At 36.1% G+C, this 27,828-nt stretch overlaps 1 protein-coding gene across 1 annotated transcript in view; it reads left to right on the plus strand.

Moving 5' to 3' along the window:
- The window catches only part of LOC140137732 (uncharacterized), a 124,758-nt gene extending 99,699 nt beyond the window's left edge, over window positions 1-25,059 (plus strand). The window contains 4 exon segments of the mRNA XM_072159498.1: window positions 13,235-13,692; window positions 13,695-14,673; window positions 17,467-17,837; window positions 21,883-25,059. Coding sequence (XP_072015599.1) covers window positions 13,235-13,692; window positions 13,695-14,673; window positions 17,467-17,837; window positions 21,883-22,020 — 1,946 coding nt within the window. The 3' untranslated portion in view covers window positions 22,021-25,059.
- Window positions 25,060-27,828: the final 2,769 nt, after the last annotated feature.

Below are 27,828 nucleotides of genomic sequence, written 5' to 3' on the forward strand. Positions count from 1 at the left end.
AACATTTTGAGTTCAACCTCAGCTATCCTCTATAAGGAACTTTTACAAAGTCTAAATTACTTTTTACAATACCTTAGTGAACCACCCATAGATGGAAGGCAATGTGATGAAATGTATTAACCCTTTTGACAAGTTTCTAGTACTCTCTAAATGTACACCAAGTGGAAAGAGTGAGAGAGTGAAATGAGGACAACCCGTTTTTGAGTGGAAAATTTCACTCTAAAAGGATTGAAAAAAGTAGTCTGTATACTCTCAAAAGAGTGAATACTGCTTAAAGAAAATGCACTTTCTTTCATTTTAGAGTGTTTTGACTGTTTTCCACTCAAAAACAGGTTGTCCTTCTTCAAACTCCTTGAAAGAGTGGAAATTCACTATTTTACATTTAAGCTCACCACCTTAAAACTTTTTTGGAATAAAGCTTTTGAATATATACCATATTAATATTTATTCTTATTATCTCCGTTTAACATCTCCTATAATACTCATCGTACTCCAACCTTGACAGAATCAATTTTATGATAGTCATATTCAGGTCTCTCATTTCCTTCAAATTCACCTCAAACCGGATCCCACAGTCAAACCAAACTTCTTACTCAATTCAGTAAAGTGCATTATTATTGATTCATAATGGAGGAGACAGGTTATTTCCATGCATCATTTAATACAGGACAATGATTAGGAAATATTATATTCCCTTGATAAATTGTATGATTCAAACAGGTTGGTCAGTTGTACCGGGGGTACTCAAGTTTGGTTTTGGTAGGGACGTGCCGCTGAGATTTTGGAAGTAGACCCATATAATTTTTCAAGAAATTTGTACCCATTGATATACCAAAAGTCAAAATTTTTGGCCGAATTTACCCAAAATTGTCTTAGTTGCAAATTTTCCCAAAATTTTGAGAAAATTTTGAAAATTTTGGCTAGATTAAGGAAAAATTGGGCTGTTTTCCAAAAAAATTGAGAAAATTTTGAAAAAAGGACCCATTCATATACCAAAATAGGCATTGAAAAGGGGTCATTGATATACCAGAAGGCTGAAAATGCTACCCATGTTTGCGTCACGTCCCCGTATGGTCATTTGTACTGAGTACCCCCTGGTTTTGCCCCTTACAGGCACTAAAATTGGGTGCCTTTTCACATATTATGATTGTAGCAACATTATAGAGAATGCAAGTTGATTCCCTAAGTATACCTTAAGTACCTTGTACCTCGCATTGCTTGTCACAAAGAGTTTGTCACTGATTTGCAGACTTGATTTGGTTGAAGTCTGATATGACAGTTGCTGCACTTTTAGTGCTTTTGCAATCATACTTGATCTTTATGTATGGTTTGTTCTAGCACTCCATTGAATTTGCTGGGTTCCTCACTGCTTATGTTACGTTTCAAAGCTCTCTGGTTCTTAGGGAGATCAAAGATGTTCTGAACCATTCATGCCTCCATCACATTACAAATCAAGTTGAAAATAGTATATACACATTGATTGTTGGACCAGCAGGTTAATATAGTGGTAGCCTAATGTCTTTGGTACCATGTTTGAGTCCGGCCACTCCCGATGACTTCATGTGCTCACTGCTGTAGATTTTCTCTGGGTTCTGTTTCCTCCTGCTTCTGAAATGGAACTTTTCTTCCATGAGTGTAAAAGTTTTGACCAATTTTCATATTGAATATGATTGAAGGTACCAGCACAGATAACATGGATAATGGTGCAAATATAGCTGAAGATTCAAGTAGCTGAAAGCATCAACAAATAACACAAAGATTGTCATATTTGATATTAGCAACGGAACCTTGATGGTATGCCATAATGCCAAATGCCAGTGAGACATTTTTACATCAGATATACTATACTACATTTGGACTCTTCTAACACGGTTTGTGTTGATCTCAGGCTCTCATGCACCAAGAATTTACTTCATTATATACCCTAACCATTGAGCCATGCTCTCCTAAACAGATAATTCAAAAGAAGTTGGCTCTCATCTCATTCTTGAACTGTCCATAATATTATTAGTTAAGAGGGGACACAAATATAAAAAATAAACAGACAGACATATTCATACATAATTAGATCAAAGCTTTCTATCATATAATTTCAGTGTGCAAAGTACATTTTGCCAAACAGAAGTCATCAATTTATTCTCTTTCCTTCTTGATCCCACATTATGTAACTTAGCATTAAAATTTTTCATGACAAAATGTCAAATTGCCCAAGTCTGCCTGCTAAAATTAGCTTACTATATAAATCCCAGGGTCCTGATATTCTCATCAGCTGTATCCTGTATGAAATGTGTAATTTCTGCTTTTTTTTCTTCATGAAATTAATATTCCATGTGCCAATTAACCAAGTTCAAAATGGGGATATATAAATGACCTGCTTTTCCTTGCCCTTGTGATCTGGCAATGACTGATGAGTGTGTCACTTTATGTGTGGGTGCAGGACAGGTACTATGTGTTCTCTTCCCGGTCCCCGCACTCCGTGCATCCGCGGGTATTCATGCTTGTCGGTGAACTTTAAAAACACCCCCTTTTGCATATCATTTCGCGAAGTTTTCAAAGAAAAAGACCCCTTTTTTTAGCGATTTCACGAATTATTTGCCCTTCGACAATACCCTATTTTCGCTAAAATGCTAACGATATTTCTAATAATACCCTTTTCTGGCAGAAACGCGTACTAGGGTTTGCTTACAGGCCCATGGCTAAATCATAGGCCTTCTAAATGATACAAAATCACTGGCCTATGGCTAAATGCAGAGGTTAAATGTATAGAACTTTAATCAGTTGACCGGTGCACACCGGATGCGCCGAACGGAAAATTGTGAAACTGGTTTTCGTAAAACCACAGAAGATATAATAAAATATTACCGCTTCTCTCGTAAAAGCAAGAGAAGTGATATTTCGATGAAAATACCCTTTTTCAATTTCGCGAACACGTTGTTTGAAAAAAACACCCCTTTTTCTTGTGTATCGCGAATCGCGTTTCTTCATCCGAAAACACCCCTTATTTCGCGAATTTTTCGACGAGCATGAATACCCGCGGTTGCACAGAGTGCGGGGACCGGGGTTCTCTTCTACTGTCTATGGTGTAAAATCATGTCCAGGTTTTAGTTTCTCCTTGTGGAAAAAATGTAAACTTTGCTATTATTATGAAACTTGGACCAGAAATCAAATTCTGAACCTGCGATTCTCTCTTGGGAGACTCATGATTCACATTATAGTGCAAATTGAATTGTTTCACAATATTCATTGCTTAGTATTTGTGTTCGGGATTTGTGTTATCTAAATGAGCAAGAAGTGGTGAGATTCAGGGTTGCACAGACAGGCATAATGGCATGGCATAGGTAGTGTCCCAGAGTGTGCAGAGTTTTGAGACCAAGTTCAAAAGGCATATCTGGGAAGACCCTTGCAATTCATACTGATTACTAGGCATGCTAAAGGTGCTTTTGGTGTAAGCTATTTGCTCCAAGCATCTATGCTCCAAGGGTGCTAGACCGAGTTCTGAAGTCATGATCCATCCCGGGGGATCACTCGTATAAATGGTCTGTACGCATGCGTGACCAAAAAAACAAGTAAAAGGGGGTGTTTTTTTAGGCAAGGCAAGTTACGCGCGTGACACGTTTAGGGTCTAAAAAACAGTGATTTTCAAGAATAAGGGTAGTTTTCTGAAACTGGACAACTTGTTTAGGGTACCTTTTCAAATTTTTGGTAAATTATGAGTGCAAAAAGGGTACATTTGTTGCAATTTCACCAGCCAAAAACTCATTAGGGGGTAAATTCTACACTAAATTACCTTATTAAGGGGCTAAATTTGCTGGTAGGGTAAAACTCGTTTAGGGGGTGTTTGAAAAAAATTTGGTCACGCATGCGTACACTGTCATATTTGAGTGGCCCCCCGGGTGATCCATACCATGCACAAAATATGCTTGCACTTGCTTCTTGTCAGTCGCTGCATCCTCTAAGTGTTTTGCAGTTCTCTGGATATAATGCAGCTTTTTTGGGATTGCCACAGTCAAAAGGCCCTACAGTAACCTACCCAAGGGGTGGCTTTTGTGGCTTCAGCCTCCTGGGTTTTCTGAAAAATCCTGTAAAATCAGTCTATTTTAAGCATACATGTATTTCAGCCACTCTGCCACTGCAGATGCATTCCCCCTATGGCCGGTTTCAGGGCACGCCACTGGGGGCACACAAATTAGTGTCAGTGACCCCTGGGTACTAATTAGCAAATACCCATTAACAGGGGGGAAAATGATCAGAGAATCACTTTGGCCTGAAAAAGTTCTTATTATGTCTGATGGTCTGATTAGATAATTGGTAATTGTTGTTTTCCATGGAAGTTGGTTTACATGTATAGACAAAAACAACTGCAACAAGTATAATCGAACAGAAGTTGCCAGAAGTACTATGAAACAAGACATAGATTATTATCCTGTCTCTTCAAAACCACAATGTCTTGTCTGAAAAATATTTTTACAGACACCCATGAAACAAATAACATGTTAGAATCCCTTGAGGAAAATGCTCCTTAAATTAAGAAAAGAAGGAAATCTAATCATCAAATTAAAAAGATAAATTTCTTAAAAAATTACGCCACAATTTCTTGAATAATCAACCACCCCCATGTCTGAAGGATTCCACAAGGCATTGTACAGTTAACATGTGGTGCCAGCCCGCTGACTCAATCCCTAAAGCTGGGACTACCTTACTACATGATTAGGCCTACAATGATGACTGTACAAACCCTGAAGTATGTTCATTGTACTTTAAACATGTTAGTAATCATGTAATAAGGCTGTTTTGGCATTTAACCAAGAGCCAAATTCACAAATATCATATTTTTAAGACTTAAAGGGTGGTTTCCCATTTGACGAAAACTCAATAAGGAAAGAATACCACCCTAATGTACTGTGAAGGGTCATGAATTTCCCCTACTTTTTGTAGACACCATTATTAATGTCTACTGAGAGCGAATGAAATTAAGCATGAAACATCCACCCAAACCCAAATGGTGAAGACTACCCCATGCGCCGTTTTTGTTGCGTGTAACAATATTGTATAGCATACTGTTGACAAATGGACATTAATTCTTGAGCCAGAGTCTATTGACCTTTTGCACGGTTATCGCAAAATGAAGTTGTACTCGTAAAATGTGTGTTATGTGTGCGCATGCCTGTCAAACACAATCTTGAATTACCGCGTACGCTTTGCAAAAGCCTCCTCATGCATTGTTAGAAAAGCGCAAGAAATGAAAATGCACTTTTTGCGCCCCGGTTTTGCGCATGGGTTAATTTGCAGGGAGAAAGTTGTTTTGGTAGGAAGATGGCAGATCCGTGAAAAGGGCAAATTGTCTAGCTTCTGGAATCTAGAGATATATTGTTTCCTAGCAGTGGCATAATGATGGGGTGGGGGAGTTCCTCCAACTCAAAATACTGGGACAAAATTGACAAAAAATTGTGATATACATTGTCCTTTGCACACTTTGTGGGGAGGTCAGCGACACAATGTTGCAATTTTGCCCCCCCTGGAAAATTTTGCCTAGTAAACTACTGTTTCCTTGTCCCTTGCCATGTGTATCATTTACTGGAAATATCTTGATGACTATTTTTTCCATGTGCATTTCGCTAATAATTATTGTATACTTCAAAAAAATACAATAGGACTACTTTTTTGGTAAAAACATTGAAATCTGTCCTCTTTTTGAAGAAAAAATTCACAAAAGGACCACTTTTGAGCCCCCCCCCCCAGCTTCTCTAAAATAAATCCTGGCTATGAGCCTGGGTATGGTGCAAAAGGTTCCTCTCCGAATGAATTCCTGGAATATATCAGCAGTCATATCAGCCCACTCAAAACTGAGATATCACGGTACAAAGAATTTAAGCCGCTATCATACAAATCAAGAGTTGGATTCAAAACAGTCATGAGAGAAGCAAGGAAATAATGTTGATCATACTGTTCTTAAAATAGTTACAATGGAGGAAAGTGAGTTTGTTTATGACGACTGATTTGGCAGGAAATCATTGATACATTCATGATGGATTCCTCCAGGGTAATGTGAGGTTCAAAGTCCTCAATCTCACCTGCACATTATCAGGACATTCAAAGCTTTTATTGTTTATTTCTTTCTAATTCTATTTGTGAAGTTCAATCAAAAAAAGATTGTCTAATTTGTGAAAAAAATGTAACATGACAGGAAAAGTATAGGTGAATCACATACTCAATGATAGGTATAGTGTTCTAGGACGAGTGTGTGATCTGTCAAACATAAAAAGGTCCCATTGCTTGAAGGGCATGGTTTTATTTAATTGTATCCAGGCATGTAGTGCGAGTCTGGGGTGAGAGTCATCTGTTGGGGGGGTTGCTCCAAGTTTCATGGAGGTTGTACCTGGGGGTGCAGTATAAATTTTTTGGCAATTTTTCAATGAATTTTCACTTTGGTAGACAGGTGCTATGCCCATCTGGGCTATGTCTCAGCTCTGATCAACATCAAATACATAAGCTTACATAGAAGTTGCTCGGTCTTTGTCAAGCTAAACATTTATAAATAGTAGCCTGCTAAGGAGTTGGCTTTGGGGTTTCAGCCCCCTTGTTTTTCGGAGAATTCATACTAAAGCAGTCTTTTTTGGCACATTTCAACCACCCCACCCGCCTTCCACTGTCTGTGGCCATCATTATGCAAATCACGGTAATTATATCAGACCTATGTTTGATAGCATAAACCACTCTGCAAAGCAAGGTGAGCATTAACATTATGTCATTTATTTGTTAATGTCATTATATTAACTGCTCATCGTGCTTTACAAAGTGGTTTATGCTCTCAAACATGAAGGATTTAGTTCCTGTATTTCCATGAATTCTACTCATGCATATTACTGGTACTCATCAATTGGGCGTGTCCCAAATAGGAGTCACACACAATCACAGCAGGTAATGGACATACGTCTTTGTGCCGCTGAGCCGTCAATAGATGGTTGATTTAGAGGACTGTTTAGTTTGGAGGGCAAACATGCCAACCCCAGATATCAGCCCAAACTGCAAAAAGATGAAATGATATAATATAAGAGATTATAAAGTTAATACTTATTGGTCTATAATATCTCTACATTTTGGTTGGAAAAATAATGTGTTGCGTGGATAAAAACTATATAAACTAGAGGAAATGAATAAACATGAATCACAGCTTGGGTTAGAATGAAACAGCATATCACCTTGGTCTAGCTTGTGTCTTGATTTAGGTTAAAGATATTAAGGGTATACGATGTATTGGTCGAAGCAGCAGAAAAAAAAAGTAGTTCACAGCATCTTGCGAATGGTAGTGAGCTTTAGCAAAAATTGCATTGCTCAATTCATAGCGAGTGTGTAGAAGAATTCAAATATCACAGATATACTTTTGTAGGTCCTGTGGTTCTTGAGTTATGTTGTAAAGAGGGCTGAAACAACAACACTTTTGTAAATCGTACATAACTCATTAACAACAACAGTTTTCACAGTATATGATTTGTAGAATGAACTTTTGCAAAACACCAAAGTATTATTTTTCAATAATATATTGATTTAGATAATGAAAATCAATTTTTTTGGCTGTTTCGACCAACAATACCTCGTATACCCTTAAAGTCATATACAGTCATTTGATAGACCCCCACGGAATAAATGCACTAGAAAAGCACTATAAAGCTTTCGTATCATTTGCGGGTGTCAAAATTGAAATCATTTTTCTGTCAAAATGATTGTTATATCCTTTAAGTTTAATCCTTAGTGTGCTAAAAGAAAGGAAAGCAAATGAACTTGATACAATCAAATCATTATATCATTCAATTGTTGTGACATTTTATGAACTTATTATTTTAAATGGTTCATGGTTAAATGTGTTAATTTTGGAGAGCGTTGTTATGACGATAACAGCTGTACAGTGTTATGACTCAAGAGGAGTGATAACTCACCAATATCACTATGATCCCTATTATGAGCTAATGTACTAAGATCATCCTAATATGATAATAATTTAAGGCCTTTTAAACAGGTTATCAGGACCTAATATATAATATTACATTAATGTTGTGATTCAATAAGTGTTATGGTGTTAAATAATTATGTAATCATATCAAGGTAATTGTGTCATGGTTGGTATGGAGATTCCTGTTTTATCAGCTGCACCTTTAGGATGATTGTTAAACGAATATGATATGATATTGATAATTATATGATATGCAGGCCTTGCCATTTGAGGTAAGTGATCGCTCTCGCTCGCCACCGCTCGCCCAAACTCGATTTCTAGGGAGCGATTTTCCACTCACCATAGACACTAAATATCGCTCGCTGGGAATCTCCCAAAATCAGCAATTGAATCAGCAAATTCAGCATTTAATCGATTCTTTGCCCCCTCTAAGTGGAGAAAGTGACAAATTTTAGCATGCTTTACAAGCATTTCAATACATAAATTCTGTTTTAAGACCGAAGCTCTACTTAATTATACCCAAATGAGTGATATTTGTGCAAATTCGACCACTCGCCTAGCATCATTCCAGCGAGTGATTAACCACTCGCCTTTAAAATCTAGACGGCAAGGCCTGATATGATATGATATGATTTTATTAACCTGTACACTGAGCATCACGGCCAAATGTCAAATTGCATTTACCAAGAAACACAACAAATATATATTAATTGACTATTTTTATCGTCAATTATGCAAGCTAACAATGATGGTACCATCAAAATGTTGATTTGCATAATCACCCTTGCACAGAACTGCTATCTGTAGCATTTGTAAGTGCATCAACCTAGAGTTGAATTGCTGCTAGTGGTCATGAACAGGATCCAACATGGAAAAAATGGAAAATAGCCGATTGTGCTGGGAAATTGCAGAGTAACTTGTAAGTTTTGAAAATGGCTAATTTCACTGGGGTTTATGATATAAAACCACAATCCCTATCTACGCTACTGCATGTAGGCGAGATCCTGTATTTATGAGCAGTTTCTCAAGGAAAGAAATTGACTGTTTTTGCCCGGGTTTTTTGCAAAGACAATTGCATATTTAGCATCAATGCTATCTCAAGTGAAACTGCTAAAGTATATTGTCCCCGGGATATTGTCATTGTTTCTGATCAAAAGTAATTGTCATTGTTTCTGATCAAAAGTAATGATACACAGAGCGAGGTCATGTTATCTCGGTAAATCACAACTCTGTAATGAGATATGAGGATATCTTTTGTCAACTTTGCTCTTCAACACCAGAAGCGGGACTATACTATTTCCACCAATGTACTCTGCTAATACAAACATGAAACATGGACCGTGCATAATCTAAGTGAGCAAATACACTTATATGAAATTACGAAGGGTGGAGCTGTCATAATGTAGTCTCTTATGTAAGCAGTTAAGTAATATTGAACTTGAGATATGAACGTTTAATTAGTAGGACTGTGATTGAGTCTAAAAAAATTAAGTGTATAATAGGTTTTAATAGCTATATTCCATTATCATTACTTCATTACCGGTATAAGCAGTTTCGGTTGTGGAAGCGTTCCGGATATACTCCCAGTTTTATCAGCTTTTTGATATTTTTGGGTTGTAACTCACCTTAATAATGTCAGATTTGGAGAGTGTACAGAGCCCAGGTGAGTACCTGTATAGAACAAGTACATACTTATTGCATGCGATTGACCTAAAATATAAAGTTTAGAAGGAATGATCATTTTTCGTCTACCTTTTTATACATTTTATAAGTCAGATACTGGGTGTGGCCCAGTTTTTCTGCATGTGGTGGTATAGAGATGCATGAATTGGACTTCTATAGTTAAAGTCACTGTACGAAGGCATAGATCAGGATTACTAAGTAGAAATGAAATATTAGTGTACTTGTTATTTCTTAGTTGATTTGTTTTGAAAGTTTTGAAAGTCATGACGGATAGGTGTTGTTGTTTCCAAGTTGTTTGTTTACTTCTTTTTGTTTTTTGTTGGTTTTGCTTTTCGGATTTTGACAGATAGACATTGTTTTAGATCGAGATAGTGTAGGATGTTATCCTATGCTATTTAGACGGATTAATTAATTAGTTGATTGATTGATTGATTGATTGATTTACACATCGATCGATTGATGATCCATCCATCCATTGGGCAGTTGCAGAAATGATCAAGTTGATTGCATCATTTATCACTTATTTCCTGCTTACATATTCAGTGTTAAAAATGTCCATTGTTTTTTAGATTGTTTTTTTTTCATTTATAGGTGAGTAAAGGATATAACATATTCTTTGGTATGAAAATAAATTTCCATGCTCTACAGTTTTTGGGAACTACTTGTTTTGTTATGCAAATAGCCTTCGAAATGTGGTGAAGGTGCGCTCTATATACATTCATTTATTTATGTTTTTGTTTATTTACTTTCATATTTTTTTCTGGTAGTGCACTCGTAAGCTGCTTTATAAGGCTTGTTCAGAAGGGAACTTACTTCCATGTTAGTGTTACATGGTGGTAGTGTGAGGTCATTTGTCCACACAGTCCCTTCTCCCAGCATATATACTAAGCACACTCTGTGTCAGCTGCATCGATCGCTTTATGTAAGTGCGCTAGCACAGCAATTTCTTGATGGAATTAAAAATATTTCATGTTAAACTTCATGTTTAACACAATACCTGTTCAGACAGGCACTAACACAAAGCTAACTACCTCAGAGGTAGCTTAGCGAACGCCAAACATGAACTTCACTTTAAAGCCACTCTGAACAAGGCTATAGAGAATTTTGGATCACAATAATGCCATTGTGGGAAGCTCATAATTGAGCAATATAAGTAATGACTTATTTTAGATCACTTTATCAGAATGGCTTCATCATGATCTGCTATTTGATGCTCATAATTGGCTCATCATTATACCATCAATGCCTGGTAAACTGTACAACAGATGTCTGCCAATTGCTGTTGTAACTCTATGCCAGATAATGTAAAAATTATGCTTTTTAGCATAAAAGCTTATGTAAGAGACATGTAATTTTAAAATAAATCACATGTTTTAGAGTTTGTATATTTCTATGGACATTCTCATACAAATATTTTGTGTCCATTTTTGGCCCCTACTTGCACTGAAATAAGCAGTTGGGGGTGACTATGTGAAAATACCAACAGCACAAAATGTTTATTGATGGTATTGCTAATGTTGCATCTCAATGTACACATGCAACAAGTATTCACATTTAGATGTAGTTGATGCATGAATGAGTAATGCTGGAAACATTTGCGACCTAATGCAACTAAATGAGGCATCAGGAGAAATGAAGTTGAGCTGTATTATTACACTATTTGACGCAAGTTGAGGAGAAATTTGATAAAAGTACCAAAGTAAATTGGCATGATTTCTGGGCATGATTTATAATGAACATGATGAATATTTTTGAATCGTGTTATTCAAATAGTTAAAAACTACATTTTTATTTTAAATTCTTTGGGTATTTGAAGTTGAAAGCCATATAAGATTATTTTTTTGGTTCTTGTCCTCTCCCACCTCAATTTTTCAATTTTTGGGATAAGCAGATTAAAAACAAAAAAGATTTTTCAAACAATTTAGACTTAGAAAAACTTTAAACAGATAAATAAGTTTATAAGAGCAATACAACTAAATTGTATGCATGGCATAAATCAAAATTACATGTATCAATCGCAGCCTCATTTACTTCTGTTGGGTTATAATTGACTTCCTTTCATGTGCAAGGGAAACTGGTTTTAAGAAAGATGTTTCAAGAAAGCAGATGGTTATATGGCAAAAGAGCAATTCAACAGGAAGATTATCATGATTATTGGTTTTAGGTTTGAACATTGCTTCAGGCGGCGTGATGGTGCGTATTGAATACATAAAATATGTAATTGGCCAATCTATGATGCATGTATCGGTTCAATGACACAATGTACATGGACGTGCAGACGGTTATAAGTATATGCAACAATTCATATGCATGCTCCTAAAATAATATTTTCTATTCTAGGAATTCAATATTGTATCATGTGTTCTTTTTTAAGGTGTTTCTAGGAATAAAGGATGAACTAAATTTATATTTGAATTTTCTTGATTATTGTTTTATCAAAGTAACAAATATTTTGTCACATAGACTAAACCAAAATGACAAATTTGAAGAAAATTGAGAGTTATTTTATATATATATATATATTTGTTGGCATATTTGTAACCAGTAGCCATGACAACATGGTATCTTCTGCAGTGGTGTAGATTTCTTTTTGACATTGGGAAAATGTCTTGAAGTACGGTGAATCCAGCACCTTTTGGCTGCAGAATCAGTTCAAATTATACCATATTTTGGTGAAATATATTGTGGAAAAGTGGAATAAATTTGTACGAAGTGTGTAAAAATGTGCACTTTTTAGTCTAAAATGGCCAAATATGAGGTTAATTTAAAGTCAGCAACCCATATACAGGCATCACCATTGGGGTGGGGGAATTTGGGTGATTTTATGGACCATCCCCTATCAAATATGGGGGGAAGGGGGGGGGGGATTTTTGAGTCATAGATATGCACTTTGAATAATTTCAAATTTACTCTTTTGATTCCAATTCATCAATAACTTTGTACGATCATTATTCTTATTTTGCCAGGTATATAAAAAGAATTATACTGAAGTAGTTCTTTGGCTTATAATGGGCAAAAACTGATCGGTTTGTGTTAATGTGTGCGTCAATAAAGTCCAATTACGCTTGCGTAAATTCGCATAAGGGCACACCACTCACGCAGTATGCAATGCGCTACTCGCATTAGTGCTGTGCCCAACTGCATGCATGCCATTCTATATCAATACCCAATGTTACTAGTCTCATTTTATTTGCCAATTATAAGCCAAACAAATTACATGTATATCTGTTACTTCTGGTTTCTAGCACTTTTTACACCAATTGTCTTCAATTTCAGGATCCTTCATCATGGGAGCTAAGCAGTTGAATTATACTCCACTTGTCAAATCAATACTTTCACCATCATGATCTTACTCATAACCATCATTAATATTATCATACATGACTAATTCTATAACATTTTGAAGCAGATTTCCATATTGAATTGATGTATTTTTTCATCCAATTTAACAGTCAAATATTCTGAATCCTCACCACCATTATTTTCTGAATACCTGCTATTTTTATCACCATTATATTTTGTTTTCTAACTCATGCATGATATTTGATTTTGATTTGTTCCTTTCTTTCCTTTTTTCTTTTGTCTTTGTCTTAAAATCTACAGAAGAGGGTGTAGAATCACCAGAAACAAGTCCTACCAAAGATCCAACAAGCCCTGATGTAGCCACAAGTCCAAGTTCAGACCACTCCGAAGTCATAAGGTCATCAGAAGAGCAAGAAGAAACTAGGGTATTGCAGAGTCCTGGCGGTCTTCGTTCTGTTAAAGATCAATTTGAAGGTGGCAATGTTAGTAATGTTGAAGTGAAGAAAACGATGGATGAGGAAGTGATCAGACCAACTACTCTTCAAAACGAGGAGACTGCTCCTGAGGGCGTCACAGCATCTGGAATCTCAGAAAATGAGCCTATCGTACGGGATGATGTAGTACATGGTGGCACCCCTAGCGACGACCCAATGTCAATCACCGGAGGATCAAGATCAATTTTGGACAAATTTGAGAAAGGCGAGGTTGTTCTCGAGGATAGCGAAGATGAAACGGAAAAAAAAAATCAAAGAAAATTGATGTAAGTGCAGAAATTGAGGAAGCAAAGAGGAGAGAGGAAGAGATTAGAGCCTCTGATGCCACAGTATCGGAAAATGAGCCGTTGGTGCGCGATGATGTTGTTCACGCAGCCGATGCTGCAGATGACTTTAGACTCGCATACGGTGGTCTAACCTCACTAAAGGATAGATTTGAAAAGGGTCAGGCATCAAATGTTGATGAGACTCCCAAAAAAGAACGCATTAAAGTTGGAAGTTTAGATGATAGTAATCCTGAGGAGCAGAGTAATCAAGGGGGTATCTCTGAGAGTACACCCATAGTACGGGACGATGTTGTTCATTCTGGCGAAGTGACAGAGGAACCCGGAGTCAAAGAGGGAACCTCACGAAACCTCAGAGCTATGTTTGAAAGTGGCCCTGTAAGTAATATTGAACAGAAACCAAAAGATCAAGTTCAGCTACCAAAATCTTTGGAAGAGAGCAGCGGACCAGCTGTATCTGGAATTAGCGAGAACACCCCAATCGAACGAGATGATGTTGTCAAGTCGACCCCTGTCAAAGAAGAGCCGCTCAAAATTGCTGGTTTAAAGAATATCAGAAGTATGTTTGAATCGGGAAATGTGTCTAATATCGAAGAGAAACCCAGGCAAGTGGACCATCACAAACCTTCATCATTAGATTCAATAGATCCATCAGATTCAGTAGGTGGTGTATCAGAGAACACTCCAGAAGTTAGAGAGGATCTTATCAGAGAGACCCCAAGGAAGGATGAGGTCAGAGTTTCCGCTGGTCACTCACGTTCCCTAAAAGACAGATGGGAGAAGGGCACGGTGGAACGTCCGGAAGCCAACTACAAGACGGTGGTAATGAAGGAACCCATTCAAGTGGCTGAGAGCAAGCCACAACCACAGAGAGAAGATGTTGTAACTGCAGACATGATGGATGAACCAGTGAAGATCACTGCTGGTAGCTCCAAGAATCTCAAGGACAGGTTTGAATCAGGTAAGAATATAGGAATGCAAGAAGTGCATGAAAATTATGCATAAAAGGGCCTTGATATTTTGCACTAATAATGAGTGTAATTTTAATTAATAATTAATTAATAATAAGATGACCAGATCAAGCAAAAGTGTAAAGTGAGGGCAAGAGGCTATTCCATTTAAAATCCTCACTTGCCATGTGGAAGATATTGGAAATGTCTTCCACAATGGAGTATGAATCTCAAATGGAATGAACACATTAGATAGCTCCATTTGAATTTCATACACCATTAGAGAAAGATTCAACCTGAATCTTTCACATATGGAGGATGAGTTTCAAACAGAGTTGATTAATGTGCTTATTCCATTTGACTTGTGTTTTGAAGTTTATCCAATGATTTGCCAATCTTAATTTGAGTAGGTCTAGTGGATGTTTACCTTCAAAATAGTGAGGTTTAAGGGTATACAATGTATTGTTGGTTGAAGCAGCAGAAATAAAGTAGTTCACAGCATCTTGCGAATGTTAGTGAGCTTTAGCAGAAATTGCATTGCTCAATTCATAGAGAGTGTGTAGAAGAATTCAAATATCACATATATACTTTTGTAGGTCTTGTGGTTCTTGAGTTATGTTGTAAAGAGGGCTGAAACAACAACACTTTTGTAAAACATACATAACTCATTAACAACAATAAATTAAGCAAGTTTTCAAAGTATATGATTTGTAGAATGAACAATAATATATTGATTCAGATAATGAAAATCAATTTTTTGGCTGCTTCGACCAACAATACCTCGTATACCCTTAATGTGCTTATTCCATTTGACTTGTGTTTTGAAGTTTACCTAATGATTTGCCAAACTTAATTTGAGTAGGCCTAGTGGATGTTCACCCTCAAACTATTGAGGTTTAATTGCTTTTATTATTATTTGTTCACTTGATATCCACACATGTTTCATTGGCATGAGAAGATCCCTCCTACTCAAGTGGAATAGGAACTCATATCAAATGAATCTATGGATAATACCACTATTTTCCAGGATAATGCAGTAGTAGCTTTCAGGACTATCAGTGCCAAATTACAAATTTTTCACAATTTCTTTTATGATAATTGTCATCATCATTTTGCTGGGTCTGATCACATTGATAACAAGTAGATATGTAATATTGTATGTGCATAACTAATATGAAATGGTTTGCTGTGATTTAGATGAAGCTTAGATGGAATAAAAAAATAAGACATTACAGATGTCATATTCAATTATAAATACTAGAAATTCTAGATATTAAGTTAACCCATACATAAGTTCAAACTGTAAAACATATTTTAGATGATAGAATATTTATTTCAGATTTTGAAAAATAACACCCAACTTAATATAGCAATTTGGCTTTTACATTTTGAAAGAAAATCAAGTTTACATAGTTTGTCTGTAGACAGCACAAAGTGTTATGTAAAAGTAAGCTGTCACAAGATGTCACTAACCAATCAGCACCCTTGAATGGCACCAAATTAACATTGTACGTTCACGTACTGCGTTCACGTTCGTTCACCTAATGCTGTCTAACCTGTGCAAAATGTAATCTGAAGGTTCATTACTTTGAATGTTCATTATTCCAAAGGGTAAATACATTGAAGGGTCATTACTCCAAAGGGTCATTACTCCAAAGGGTCATTACTCCAAAGGGTCATTACTCCAAAGGGTCATTACTCCAAAGGGTCATTACTCATAGTCATAATTTTAATTTACAGTGAGGATTGTTATTCCGAAGGGTTTTTTTTTTTAATTCAGAGAAATGACCCTTCGGGGTAACGAGCCTTTGCAGTGTTGAACCTTCGGAATGACGAGCCTTATTTTAAATTCAGAGTAATGATCCTTTGGAATTTAACAAACCTTCGAAATAACGAACCTTTGGAATAATGACACACCCCCATTATCTGAGTATTGCAACCTGAAGACAGCAATTTGTAATGATTGCTCAGAATGTGGTTAATTGTTGCAACAAAAGAAGTAGTTTGTAGCTATGTATGATAGATTATTTAAGAAATAACTAACACAGGAGAGATTTCATGATGATTCTGCTATACCATCATAGTGCCAATTTGCTTGTAAACTGTTAAAATTTGTGTTGAATTTGGATGTCTTTGTGAAATCTAAGCCTGGAATGTAATCTAATGTAAGATATATATGTAATGTAAATAATTTTAGCCCATATTTTCAAAGGATGTTTAGCAACCGGTGTACCCAGGACTGGGGGATTCCAGGGTGGAGTGACTCCTAAAAGCCCAAACTAGGCTGATTTTGCATATTTTTGCATAACTACCCAGGATGCACATTCCCTAAACAGGCCTGGATACACCACTGAGTAGTTTTAATTTACCAGGTATTTGTAGATTAATAAAAGTTTGTGCTGCATTTTCTATTTTTCTATCATTTCATCAAAGGTGAAAATTAAGTTTAACCTAAATAATGCTAACAATATAATTAATGAATCTAATTATTTAAATAAATTAACTAGTAATTAGTAATTTAACAGACTTGTTAACAAATAATATATTTAGTTAACTAATTTAATAATATATTAATAATAGGGTAATTATTAAAATAGATTTTGATAGTTAATAGCTAAACATTCTTTGAGAATATGCATCGTTTGAAGTGTTTGACTTACTACCCGCATGTCGACTGATGTTCTTGATGCTGTGTGGTGCATGTGCATGTGCGATAAAAACTCACTAACGACTGATTGACTACCAGATCACGATCACGATCCAAAACCCAGATCTGTCTCGGCTATTCTCTTTATCGCATCAAGGTGCAGCATCAAATTCGTCAGGGGTCAATTTAAGGGTACCTAAGGATGTGCCCAAAGCTAAACGTTTCTCTGCCTATGAACCAGATTCTGAAGAAGGACAGCAGGATCAACAGCAACAGCAGCAGGCTGCTGATGAAGGGAAGACAGAAGAGGCGAAACAAGAGGAGGTGAAACAGGCAGAGGAAGAACCACCAGCACCAGCACCAGCAGAACAGAAAGAAGCACCAGCAGAACAGAATGAGGCACCAGCAGAACAGAATGAGGCACCAGCAGAACAGAATGAGGCACCAGCAGAGCTGAATGAAGTACATGAGAATGGAACACATCAGAATGGAGACAAGCAGGTGGAAGAACAAAATGGAATTATTGAGGTAAGTATTAAGGGATGGGGTATGAACGTTTGGACAGTATTTATTGTGGGACATTAGAGAACATCAGACATATCGAATTGCATTCTGAATACGAAGAATGTCCTTCTGATATCAAATAATTTTGATTTTTTGAAAATTTGTAATACACATTTTATGGCAAATGATTAAAATTGATATTTTTGATATTTAACAGTACTAAAGTAAACTTTATAAATCTGATGATTTATACTTAAAGTGTATGTAGGTGGGATGAAAAGCCGACGATCAATTGAAAATTTTGACCTTTCAGTATTGAAGATATGGATTTTTTCCCAAAACACCCAAAAAAATTAGGTCTTTTTTGAAAAAAAATCCATACCTTCAATATGAAAGATCAAAATTTTCAATTGATCGTCGGCTTTTCCTCCCAGCTACATACACTTTTAGAATATATCATTAGATTTATAAAATTTACTTTGAGGACTGTTATATATCAAAAATATCAAATTCTAATAATTCAGAATGCAATTCGATATGTCTGATGTGCTCTCATGTCCCACAAAAAATTCTGTCAAAACGCTCATTCCAGATCCCTTAAAAGTAGGATGTATTAGGGGTTGTAATTTTCTTCAGAACAGTGGGTCCCAAATATGACCCGTTCTGACAAAACCAGGAACAAATCATATTTTTGACATATGATTTGAATAAAAATGTAAGCACTAGACCATATAAAATGATACCAAAATTATATACATAACATCAATACTTTTCAAAATGTGGATAATTTTGTAAATGATACCTTGATATTTTTGCCAAGTTGCTATTCTGAGTAATGGGCTAATTAGTTTCCTGCCTTACACATGATTGAATAGGGATTATCAGAGTTCAATTGGTTAATTATTGATTAAATAAACCTCGTTTTAATAATTACTTTGAAGGATTTGAAAGTCCATGTAGTCCCACAGTCAAATACCATGAAATCCAATTTTTTTTTGTGGGAATGTCATGTTTAAAGGCCTATAACTCAAAAACATGCCTAGTGACTTCCAGGTATGTGAGGGGTCATAATGTTTTGACACACTAAAATGGGAGGAGGAGGGAAAGTCATAACATTTTTACCAAAACACTGAACTGGATGAAAAAAAAGTTTCTATTGCCCTTTCCCGACCGACCCAAAAAATGGAAACTGACGGTCACATTTTTTTTAATTTTTTAATTTTTTTTATTTATTGTAACTCATTAAAATCTGTCACAGACTTGAGTTTTTCAAAGTTAATGATGTATTTTGTAAAGAAAAGGCACAAAAAAAATTTGTTTGGTCTGCAGTTTTACCTTCGGAATCGACGTATCCCAGTCAGCAACACACAAGCTGACAGCTGACCTAGTCTGACCTGTACATGTACCTGCCTTTCACGTACGTACGCACACAAGTCTCAACGGTGCATGCTCTTTTGTATGTTGCTGATTGCATGGTTCAATTTAAGAATACGTACGTATTGAAAATCTAACTTGCTTGATCTAATTTTATTTAATTGAATATATTTAGATACAGTGTGGGTCAATCAATAAAATTGTAAAAACCCATCAAAAAATAAAGTGGTACGATACGTAGCAAGAAAAGTAAAAACCACAGAGTATACGGGAAAACATTGCAGCATCCAAAGAAAACATAGATTGTATAAAGTTTACCCAGGGAATAAACAAGATTGGTTTACCGTAAAGTTTGTGTTCAAAAATAGAAATGTCCAAAGAAAAAATTAGAAACTCATCAATCAGGGCCGTAGCAAGCGGGGCAGCCGGGGATGCCATGGCCGCCCCACTTTTTGAGAAATTTGTTATGTTTTTCTTTATATCTTTATTTCAATTTGGTTATATATTTGTATTTTGGCCGCCCCACATTTGTCATGGCCGCCCCACATTTTACAACCTTGCTACAGCCCTGTCATCAATGACCTGTTTCTGTGAGAAATCATCATGGCTACTGATACTTTTGGGGTCTCATTCACAATTACAAGAGGCCCAATTAGTTAATAGCAAAGTAGCCTCCCTGCCAGAGTGCATTTAAATACTTTTGGGGGAAATACTTACCGAAAATGTCAGCAAGGAAATGCATGTTTCACTCGGTGACACAGTACCCGGGGGAGGCACTTAACACAAATGACCATACGGATATGTTCCCCCGGAAAGACCCCCCTTTTTGGATTTTGCAGCTCCGAAAGACCCCATATATTTTACCAAAATAGAACTCCGAAAGACCCTTGATTTTGATCATTTCAGCTCTAAAAGACCCCAAATTTACTCATTCCTCATATTTCAGGGTTTTTCTTCAGGTGATTTTCAAACAAAAAGCCAAGAAAGACCCTTGATTTTGACTATTCGCAGCTCCAAAAGTCCCCATTTTACTTGTTCGCAGCCCAGTTCGCAGCTCCGAAAGACCCCTTTTACCGGTATGCCGTCAGCTCCCAAAAACCCACCACCTCAAAATTCTGGGGGAACATACCCACCAAAAATATTTGATGTGCCCCCGGGACACAGTAGCCATGTCGCTTGTGGAGTAGATGGTCCGTGGCAACAAGTGGCAGCTACTGATAGCTTATGGCTTCTGCGTGAGTTGGAATACAGACATATCCAGTTCAAATATTGCAACTACAAAATTTTTTTAAAAAAGAAATCGACCTTCCGACCCCAAAAAAATTTAAGCTGAAAGGGCAATAGAAACTTTTTTTTTTTGGCCTTACTGTTTTTAATGCAATAAATATGGGTAATGTCATTAAAATGGGTGCAAGGAGGCTCTCCTTATGCCTTAAAAACCTAAAACCTATATTATATATATCCAGGCATGGAAATCAGAGGTTGTTTAAATATAACCCCAGAATACATTGCAGCCACTGAGGGGCCTGTTTGAGAAACACATGGTTATTTTCAGAGAATATCACACTGAGCTCCTGCTTTGTATGGTCAAGGTTGTTAAACAACAAGATAAGCTGACTAATCTAATTCTTTCCCCAAACACTTAAAATTGTTTAAAAACAGCAGACTTTTTAACTTTCTTGGTATCAATGTATCCACAAACATTATCCCTACCCAATTATCAATTCAAAACATATATAGAAGTCTCAATGAATATTCCATCAAAACTACTGGTTCTTATTTTGTACATAAATTTGAATGTGAAATGGTGTTAAAATTGCTCCTTTATTACATTGCACATAAATGCCATACTGCATGCTGGGATAACATTAAATCAATCTCTGCATGGAAATATGAATTCACAATTTCTTATTTCATGATTCAAGGACTAAGAGCAAAATAGTACACTTGATACGTTGGGAATGGCCTTTCTTTTTCTTGCTCTTTTTCTTCAATTCTATTCTTTCTCTTTGTACATGCTAGCATGCTGATATAAACTTTTCAGCTTGGTTTGAGCATTTCGCTTGAGCCTGGTCCCATCAAGACCCAAGAGTGCATCCAACGGGACCAACTGTTTAAACGAACAATCAAATAAACAAGTTGATTGTTTTGTTTGTTTAAACAGTCACTCTGTGCGGAGACACACTTGGATCCTGATGGGACCAGGCTCAAACGAAATGCTCCAGCATGGCTAAAAAAAGCAAAACAACAAAACAAAACAAAAGAGGTGGGGGGATAAAATTATCGCTTTCAGATAGTGGGGAGTAATAAACAAATTGACTCTGGTCACTGACATTTTTGGAACCCCTTTCAAAGAAAATGACAGCCTTCTTATTTGTAAATGCAATCCATAAATATGAAATCCATACACCCCCTGTGGAAGACACAGCCTTAATCTCCCGCACAGGGGGTGTAGATTTCAAATGGAGTCAACCATTCAGGTAACCCCATTTGAAGTTCCCATCCCTGTGTGGAAGACTACTAAGGTCATGTCTCCCACATGGGGTGTATGTGTGGATTTCAACTGGAATAGCCCATTGTAAAACATTGGGTTTGAGTGCCCCCCACCCCCCCGACAAACACTTTCAAAAGTTGAAACCTGGCGAGTCTATTAATAAGATAATGTGAATATGGTGATATCATTTATCCATTGCAGAATGGTATGAGCCCACCAGAAGATCAAAAAGAAGACAGCCCACAGCAAGAAATAGCATCATTGGAAATCAAAGCCGCAAGAGCCGCAGCCGCAGACAGCCCCGTCGACGGTGAGGAACAAACGGTGGACAACATGTGACGAGTCGGCCGCTAATTATGATGTCAGCAATGCAGCTACCAAATGTATTATGTATGCAATTAAAACAGCATGATCTATTGTGTAATTTCCAAAAATCTGTATTCTTAAAAAAATTGCTCTGTTCACACAGATTTCAAATTAAGTACTCTTTTAAACTACAAAAAAAAAAAAAGGAAAAAAAAGTGCGCCCGCCGCCAAAATGATGAAATTTTATCTTTCAACCTATCTGTGATATCATGGAGTTATAGTACTGTTAATTTTGGGTGTGGTAGTTTTTATCGTGTCCCGTTGGTAGCATATAGAACTTATTTATCATGCAAAGTAAGAATGATGGTTAACAAAATCATGATATTTTTATGTATTGGAATATAAGAGAAATGTGTGTGAGAGAGCTGTTTTAACAAAAGTTAAAGTTAACTGTTACATTCAAATTTAGGGAGTTTAAAAGTGAACCAAATCCGATGCACAAACATACAGTCATTTTTGCAGAGAATTGTTTTATATTTATGGCTTTAGATTGATTCAATGGCATAACACAGCCAGGAAATGTACTTACAAAGATAAAGAAATGATAAGAAATAACATTTGAAGACCAGGAGGGGTCAGGTTGTCACAGACCTCACTTTCCTCACCCCACCCCCACATGTTATGCCATTGAATTTGCATGTAGTATTCTTGTACGCAGTGTAGTGAATAGCTTTTAGTATCCCCGACTAAAATAACTAGGTCGTACCGCACTCATAACAAACAAACAAGGCCAAATCATTATGATAGTTATTCAAAATGTGCTGATATATGGATGTATAATTTCCTACAAATATTATAATGTGCATAAATATTCAATTCATTTAAGAGTACAATCATGAAATGTAAAATGAAGAATGTGTTGATGGTTCAAAAATGTCTTTTGGCAGGTGCAGTTCAACCTACAGACTCCATACAGTTTGTCCACTCTGAAGTACAAAGTGACAACGTGCGCGTATACAGTGCGTTAACAATGCTGCAGGTGTGCGTGCCTTCAAAGTCGGCACAATGTGTGCGTCCGTGTCTGTACTTTGTACTTCAGAGTAGACTGACTGTAGTCAGTTATTGGGTTCCTAGGCTAGCTGCATCTGAACTATTGACTCGGGTCGGTTGGGCTGGTAATTCTAAAAAAAAGTTACCTGTCTGCTACAAGAAGATATTAACTTTGCAGACCAACATTTGGATTATTCGCACTGATCTGAAATCCTGTCTGGCATATTTTTGTATCGTAAGTTACCCAGCGGGTAAAGTTTGTAACGTAACCCTGCAATAGGTTTGCTCAAAAGACATTTTTGAACAGCAGTTGCTTTAATATTTTTTAGAAATGTGTTCAATGATATTATTTTGAGAATTTCAGCTCATCTATGTCATTTTAAAGAACAAAACCACACACAAAAAGTAAACATCAAAAAGACAATGTCTTCAATGAATATTTCCATCATATTTAATACAAGTTGTATCAATATACAAATAAAATTATTGAATGTTAGGATTGGTATAAAATTATCATAATGTACAACTTTTTATTATCTATTTTTTGTTTGTTCCATTTTAACCAAAAGGTATTCAAATTCAAATTCTCTTGAAGTATTTTTAAAACTTGTTTTGTGTTACAACCTAGATGTATTTTAAGGCTTATTGACATTGGAGATAAACTGTTTTTATTTGTACATGAATTGGTAAACCTGTGACTGTGGTGTCACCATGTGGGAGTTAACATTTTGTGATGAATATTCATAATACAGTTCCAAATCCAATTACACAATGATGTTTTATCAGCCAAACACTGAACAAATTTAGTCCCCCTTTGGGCAATGTACCGGATGTGTCAAAATGATTGGTACCCACCAGTTTTGATGATTATTGAAAAGCCTGCTGCTTACAAATACAACATAGGGTCTTCTTAAAATGACCATAATTTATAGTTATCTGACTGTTTATGACATAATCAACAAATTATGTGGATCATATGTTGCATTTTGACGTGGTAGTCATGTCCATATATCACTGGAATATGATGGATACCAATCATTTTGATATAGCCTGTAGAGTAGTGTAAGTTTTTTCTTATGTTGCAAAATTGCATTCCTAAAGTGAAGTGTGGCAGAATGAAGTGCACAATGCAATATGCGCATTTTTGCACTCCACTCGTCAGACTCCATTTTGGAAAAACAAGATCAATTTTGGAATGCATATTGCACTGTGATATGATTTTATTTTGAGGTCTGTATTCCAGTCCTGGGATCTCAGTGCTTGCAAAGGTTTGTAAGAAAAACAGACAAGAAAAAGCAAAACAACACAGATTCAGATGGACTACCAATTAACATGATTAATCAAATGCCAAAGCTGAAACTGCAGCTTCTTACCGTACCAAAGCTAAAAGGGAATGATATAACAGTAGTGTTTTACAAATTGCAGCTAATAAGTTACTTTTAATTTGGGTGGGTACCCACAGGACAAGAAGTTGGAACAGGTATTTGCACTAAATTGCTTTTTTTTTGTTGCTTTCTTGAGGCAGTGACAAAACACTTTGAACATACCTGTGACACATGCATATCAACGTGCCTCCTTTGTGTGCATATTGATACAAATTGTGTACATCTATGTATGAGTATGCATATTGTTTAGCTTTGAGTTGACATGTGTGATTGATGCTGAATAAGTTGAAAGCAAACTCATGCACATATGTCACTGCCGCAAATAAATGGACGTTATAAAAAGGGGTATAATAATATCCAGATCTACTCTCAGACTACGCCAATTCTAGGCGAATGCGAAGTTGACCATGTAGTCCCATAGCTTGATCTTCACAAGGATGTAATTCATCAGTCTAGAGATGCATCTATAGATTTATCACTGCATAGACAAGTTTGGGCATGGTATATAAATTAAAGTTCAGAATGGCACATACAAGCCTCCAGAGGGTGCTGTTCTATCATAATTACTGACAAGCTTGTCTTGATGTAATTTTAGCACAACCCAAGGGAGTCTAACATTCTCAATGAGTGATTTTCCCAACAAAATACAAAATATTTTCACACAACATTTTTACAACTGTTGCACAGTTAACATAGTAACATCAGATAAACAGTTTTAAAATGTTTTGAAAATATTTGTGTTTGTTGGGATGTTTTGTATAGATTGGTGAAGAAAATGTCGGCAGAGTAATCTGGATTTACTGATGTTGTGCTAGCTTTAATTACATTTATATCAACCCTGGGATGACATAGCTGAAAATGACAACAGCCGACTGTTTTCAAATCACTGAAAGTGTAGAAATGCATACCCAAACCATCAGAAGTTCAATATTATGCTATAGGGAATTTCTTTTACACCCAAATAAAAGTTGTTTCTTAATACTGAAAAGTTAGCATTTGCATGAATCCTTTATCATTATTCCAAATGTTTGAGAGTCAGTAATACATCGTCATCGATAAGGGTTGGCTCTTCCAAAATTTCATTCACTTTGTAAAATTTAGGATTATGAGCCCAAAGCTAAATCTTATTTTGAAATTGTGAGCCTTTGAAATTAAGAACCTTCAGAAATCAGTCAGAACAGGTTTAAAAGATGGCGATTCTTACACCAATGTTAACTTGTACACACATGAGTTAAATCACTTCAACAATCACTATACTGTGATTGATTTTAAATACATGTAATTGGTGCATGGGAAGAATGGGGTGAGACATCACAATCTCCAAAATACTTCACAACACTAAACTATACTATAGTTAAAATGAAACAGAACTGAACTGAACTAGTACTGTAAACAAATGGTGGAATAAAAAAGATGCCTTTATATGAAAGATATTGTATTGATCACCTATGCAACAAGTACTAAGACCGCAATTATATGTAAATTATTAGCTTCAATTTTATGTGTACAATTTGGGTGGCTCAAAGTAGATGTAATCAAGGATTATTTGCGTAAGAATGTACCAAAGCATGCTTTGTTTTCAGAATCTCGGAAGATAGCGAATGAGTTTTAAGAAATTGGGTAAGTGGTGAACCCCTGAATTAAGTTTGGTTTGACCTGTTCCTCAGTGCATGGGTATCTTTGTATATATATTCTATGTATCTTTCATTATGATGATTCAAAATTTAAAAAAAATAATACAAAATGTGCACTGTGCAAGTAGGATATTTTGGGCTGCTTTAATGTTCATGCTTATATACACCCTTTCAAAATAATATTTATTTGATTTTTAATTTTCTTGATAGTAGTCTATGTATGAGTTTACACAAATTAGCAAAAACTTGTAAGCAGAAGCTTAAATGGTTACGGTAAAACTGGTAAAGCACAAGGAATAAATTGTGCCAAAATTACACCAAATCGGGATTATGCAAATTAATTATGCATTTGTATTCTTAAGTTATTAAGTTTGCAATCAATCAATGCCCTACCCACCCTATATCAGAGTGCACACAAGACTTTTAAAGTATTATTTTTATATGCATTGATATCAGCTACCTGTAACTTTATTATTGCACTATATCATTTTATTTAAAGGACTACACCAAGTCTTGATATATTTTAAAGGTCTCATCATGTTGTTAGTCATCTTGAGTGTATTTACCTCAAAGTATGGTCTCTTGTACTAGTATCCGTATACATTTGGTATAAGCACAGAATTACAACCAGAGAACGTGGACTTGATCGCCATCTTAATACAGGCATGGACGAAAATTGAGGGTATTTGATTAATTTGCTCTGAATGCGCTTGATGCAATCTTTGTCATGTGAGCGTGACATCGCATACTAGATGCATTTGAGCGACACACTTTTGACACGATACATAAATGTTTCAGATGAGATGCAGAATTATTTTCATTTTTTTCCACACATTGTCAGCAAGGACCCGAATACCCACAATTTTCATCCATAGCTGAAGGTGCTATTGTACGTGGTGATATAGGGAGTTCGATTTCTCTGGTTTGAATTCTTTGGGTGTAAGTTACAAATAATATATTTTGACATTCTGAACTATGCATTTGTTTGCTTTATCTGTCTGAAAACACACTTAAGTCCTGATGTGACCAAGCTCAAGCAAACCTGATCCAGGCTTCAAAAATCATACTTAAAGTAAATTTGTGATTTGTATTAGGTTATGCTGCCTTTGATATAATTTCTAAACAGAAACAAATTTTACCGGTCCATATCAGCTCATATCATAACAAAAATTGGGATTAATACTTTCAATATTTCATATAACATTCACCAGGAACATTCATCATCCTCATGACAGCTCATCAGGAAGTAAACATTGCATTGGACCCTCAAATGTAAACCATGAGATGACCCCAGGTCATCCCTCAGGGAGTCACATCACTTTGTCTTGAAAGTTGAAGATTTATGGTGCTTTTGAGCACTTCCGATGTGTTGCAAATATGAATGAAACTGGGGCTGATATGAATAAGAGGAAGTGAAAATGAAACGACTCAATCATTGAAAAGTTCCTTGAATCCATCAATTCACTTTTGAGTCAAAATGGGCTATTCCAATTGAAATCCATACACCCTCTGTGCAAGACATTAACTTAATCTTCCACACATGGCGCTACCCGAACTGATGGCTCCATTTGAAATGTATACACTCTCTGTGTGGGAGATTAAGATCATGTCTTCCACAGGGGTGTATGGATTTCAACTGGAATAACCCAGTGGTGCTGATGACATATAGTTCAATAACCTCCATTGCATATCAACTGCAAATATCAAAATGTTAAAAAGTTATTTTTTTGTACCCAACACTCTGAAAAAGGTCTCGTCAAATTTGACTAGAC

Source organism: Amphiura filiformis, chromosome 17 (genome assembly GCF_039555335.1).
Source record: "Amphiura filiformis chromosome 17, Afil_fr2py, whole genome shotgun sequence".
Taxonomy (NCBI): Eukaryota; Metazoa; Echinodermata; class Ophiuroidea; order Amphilepidida; family Amphiuridae; genus Amphiura; species Amphiura filiformis.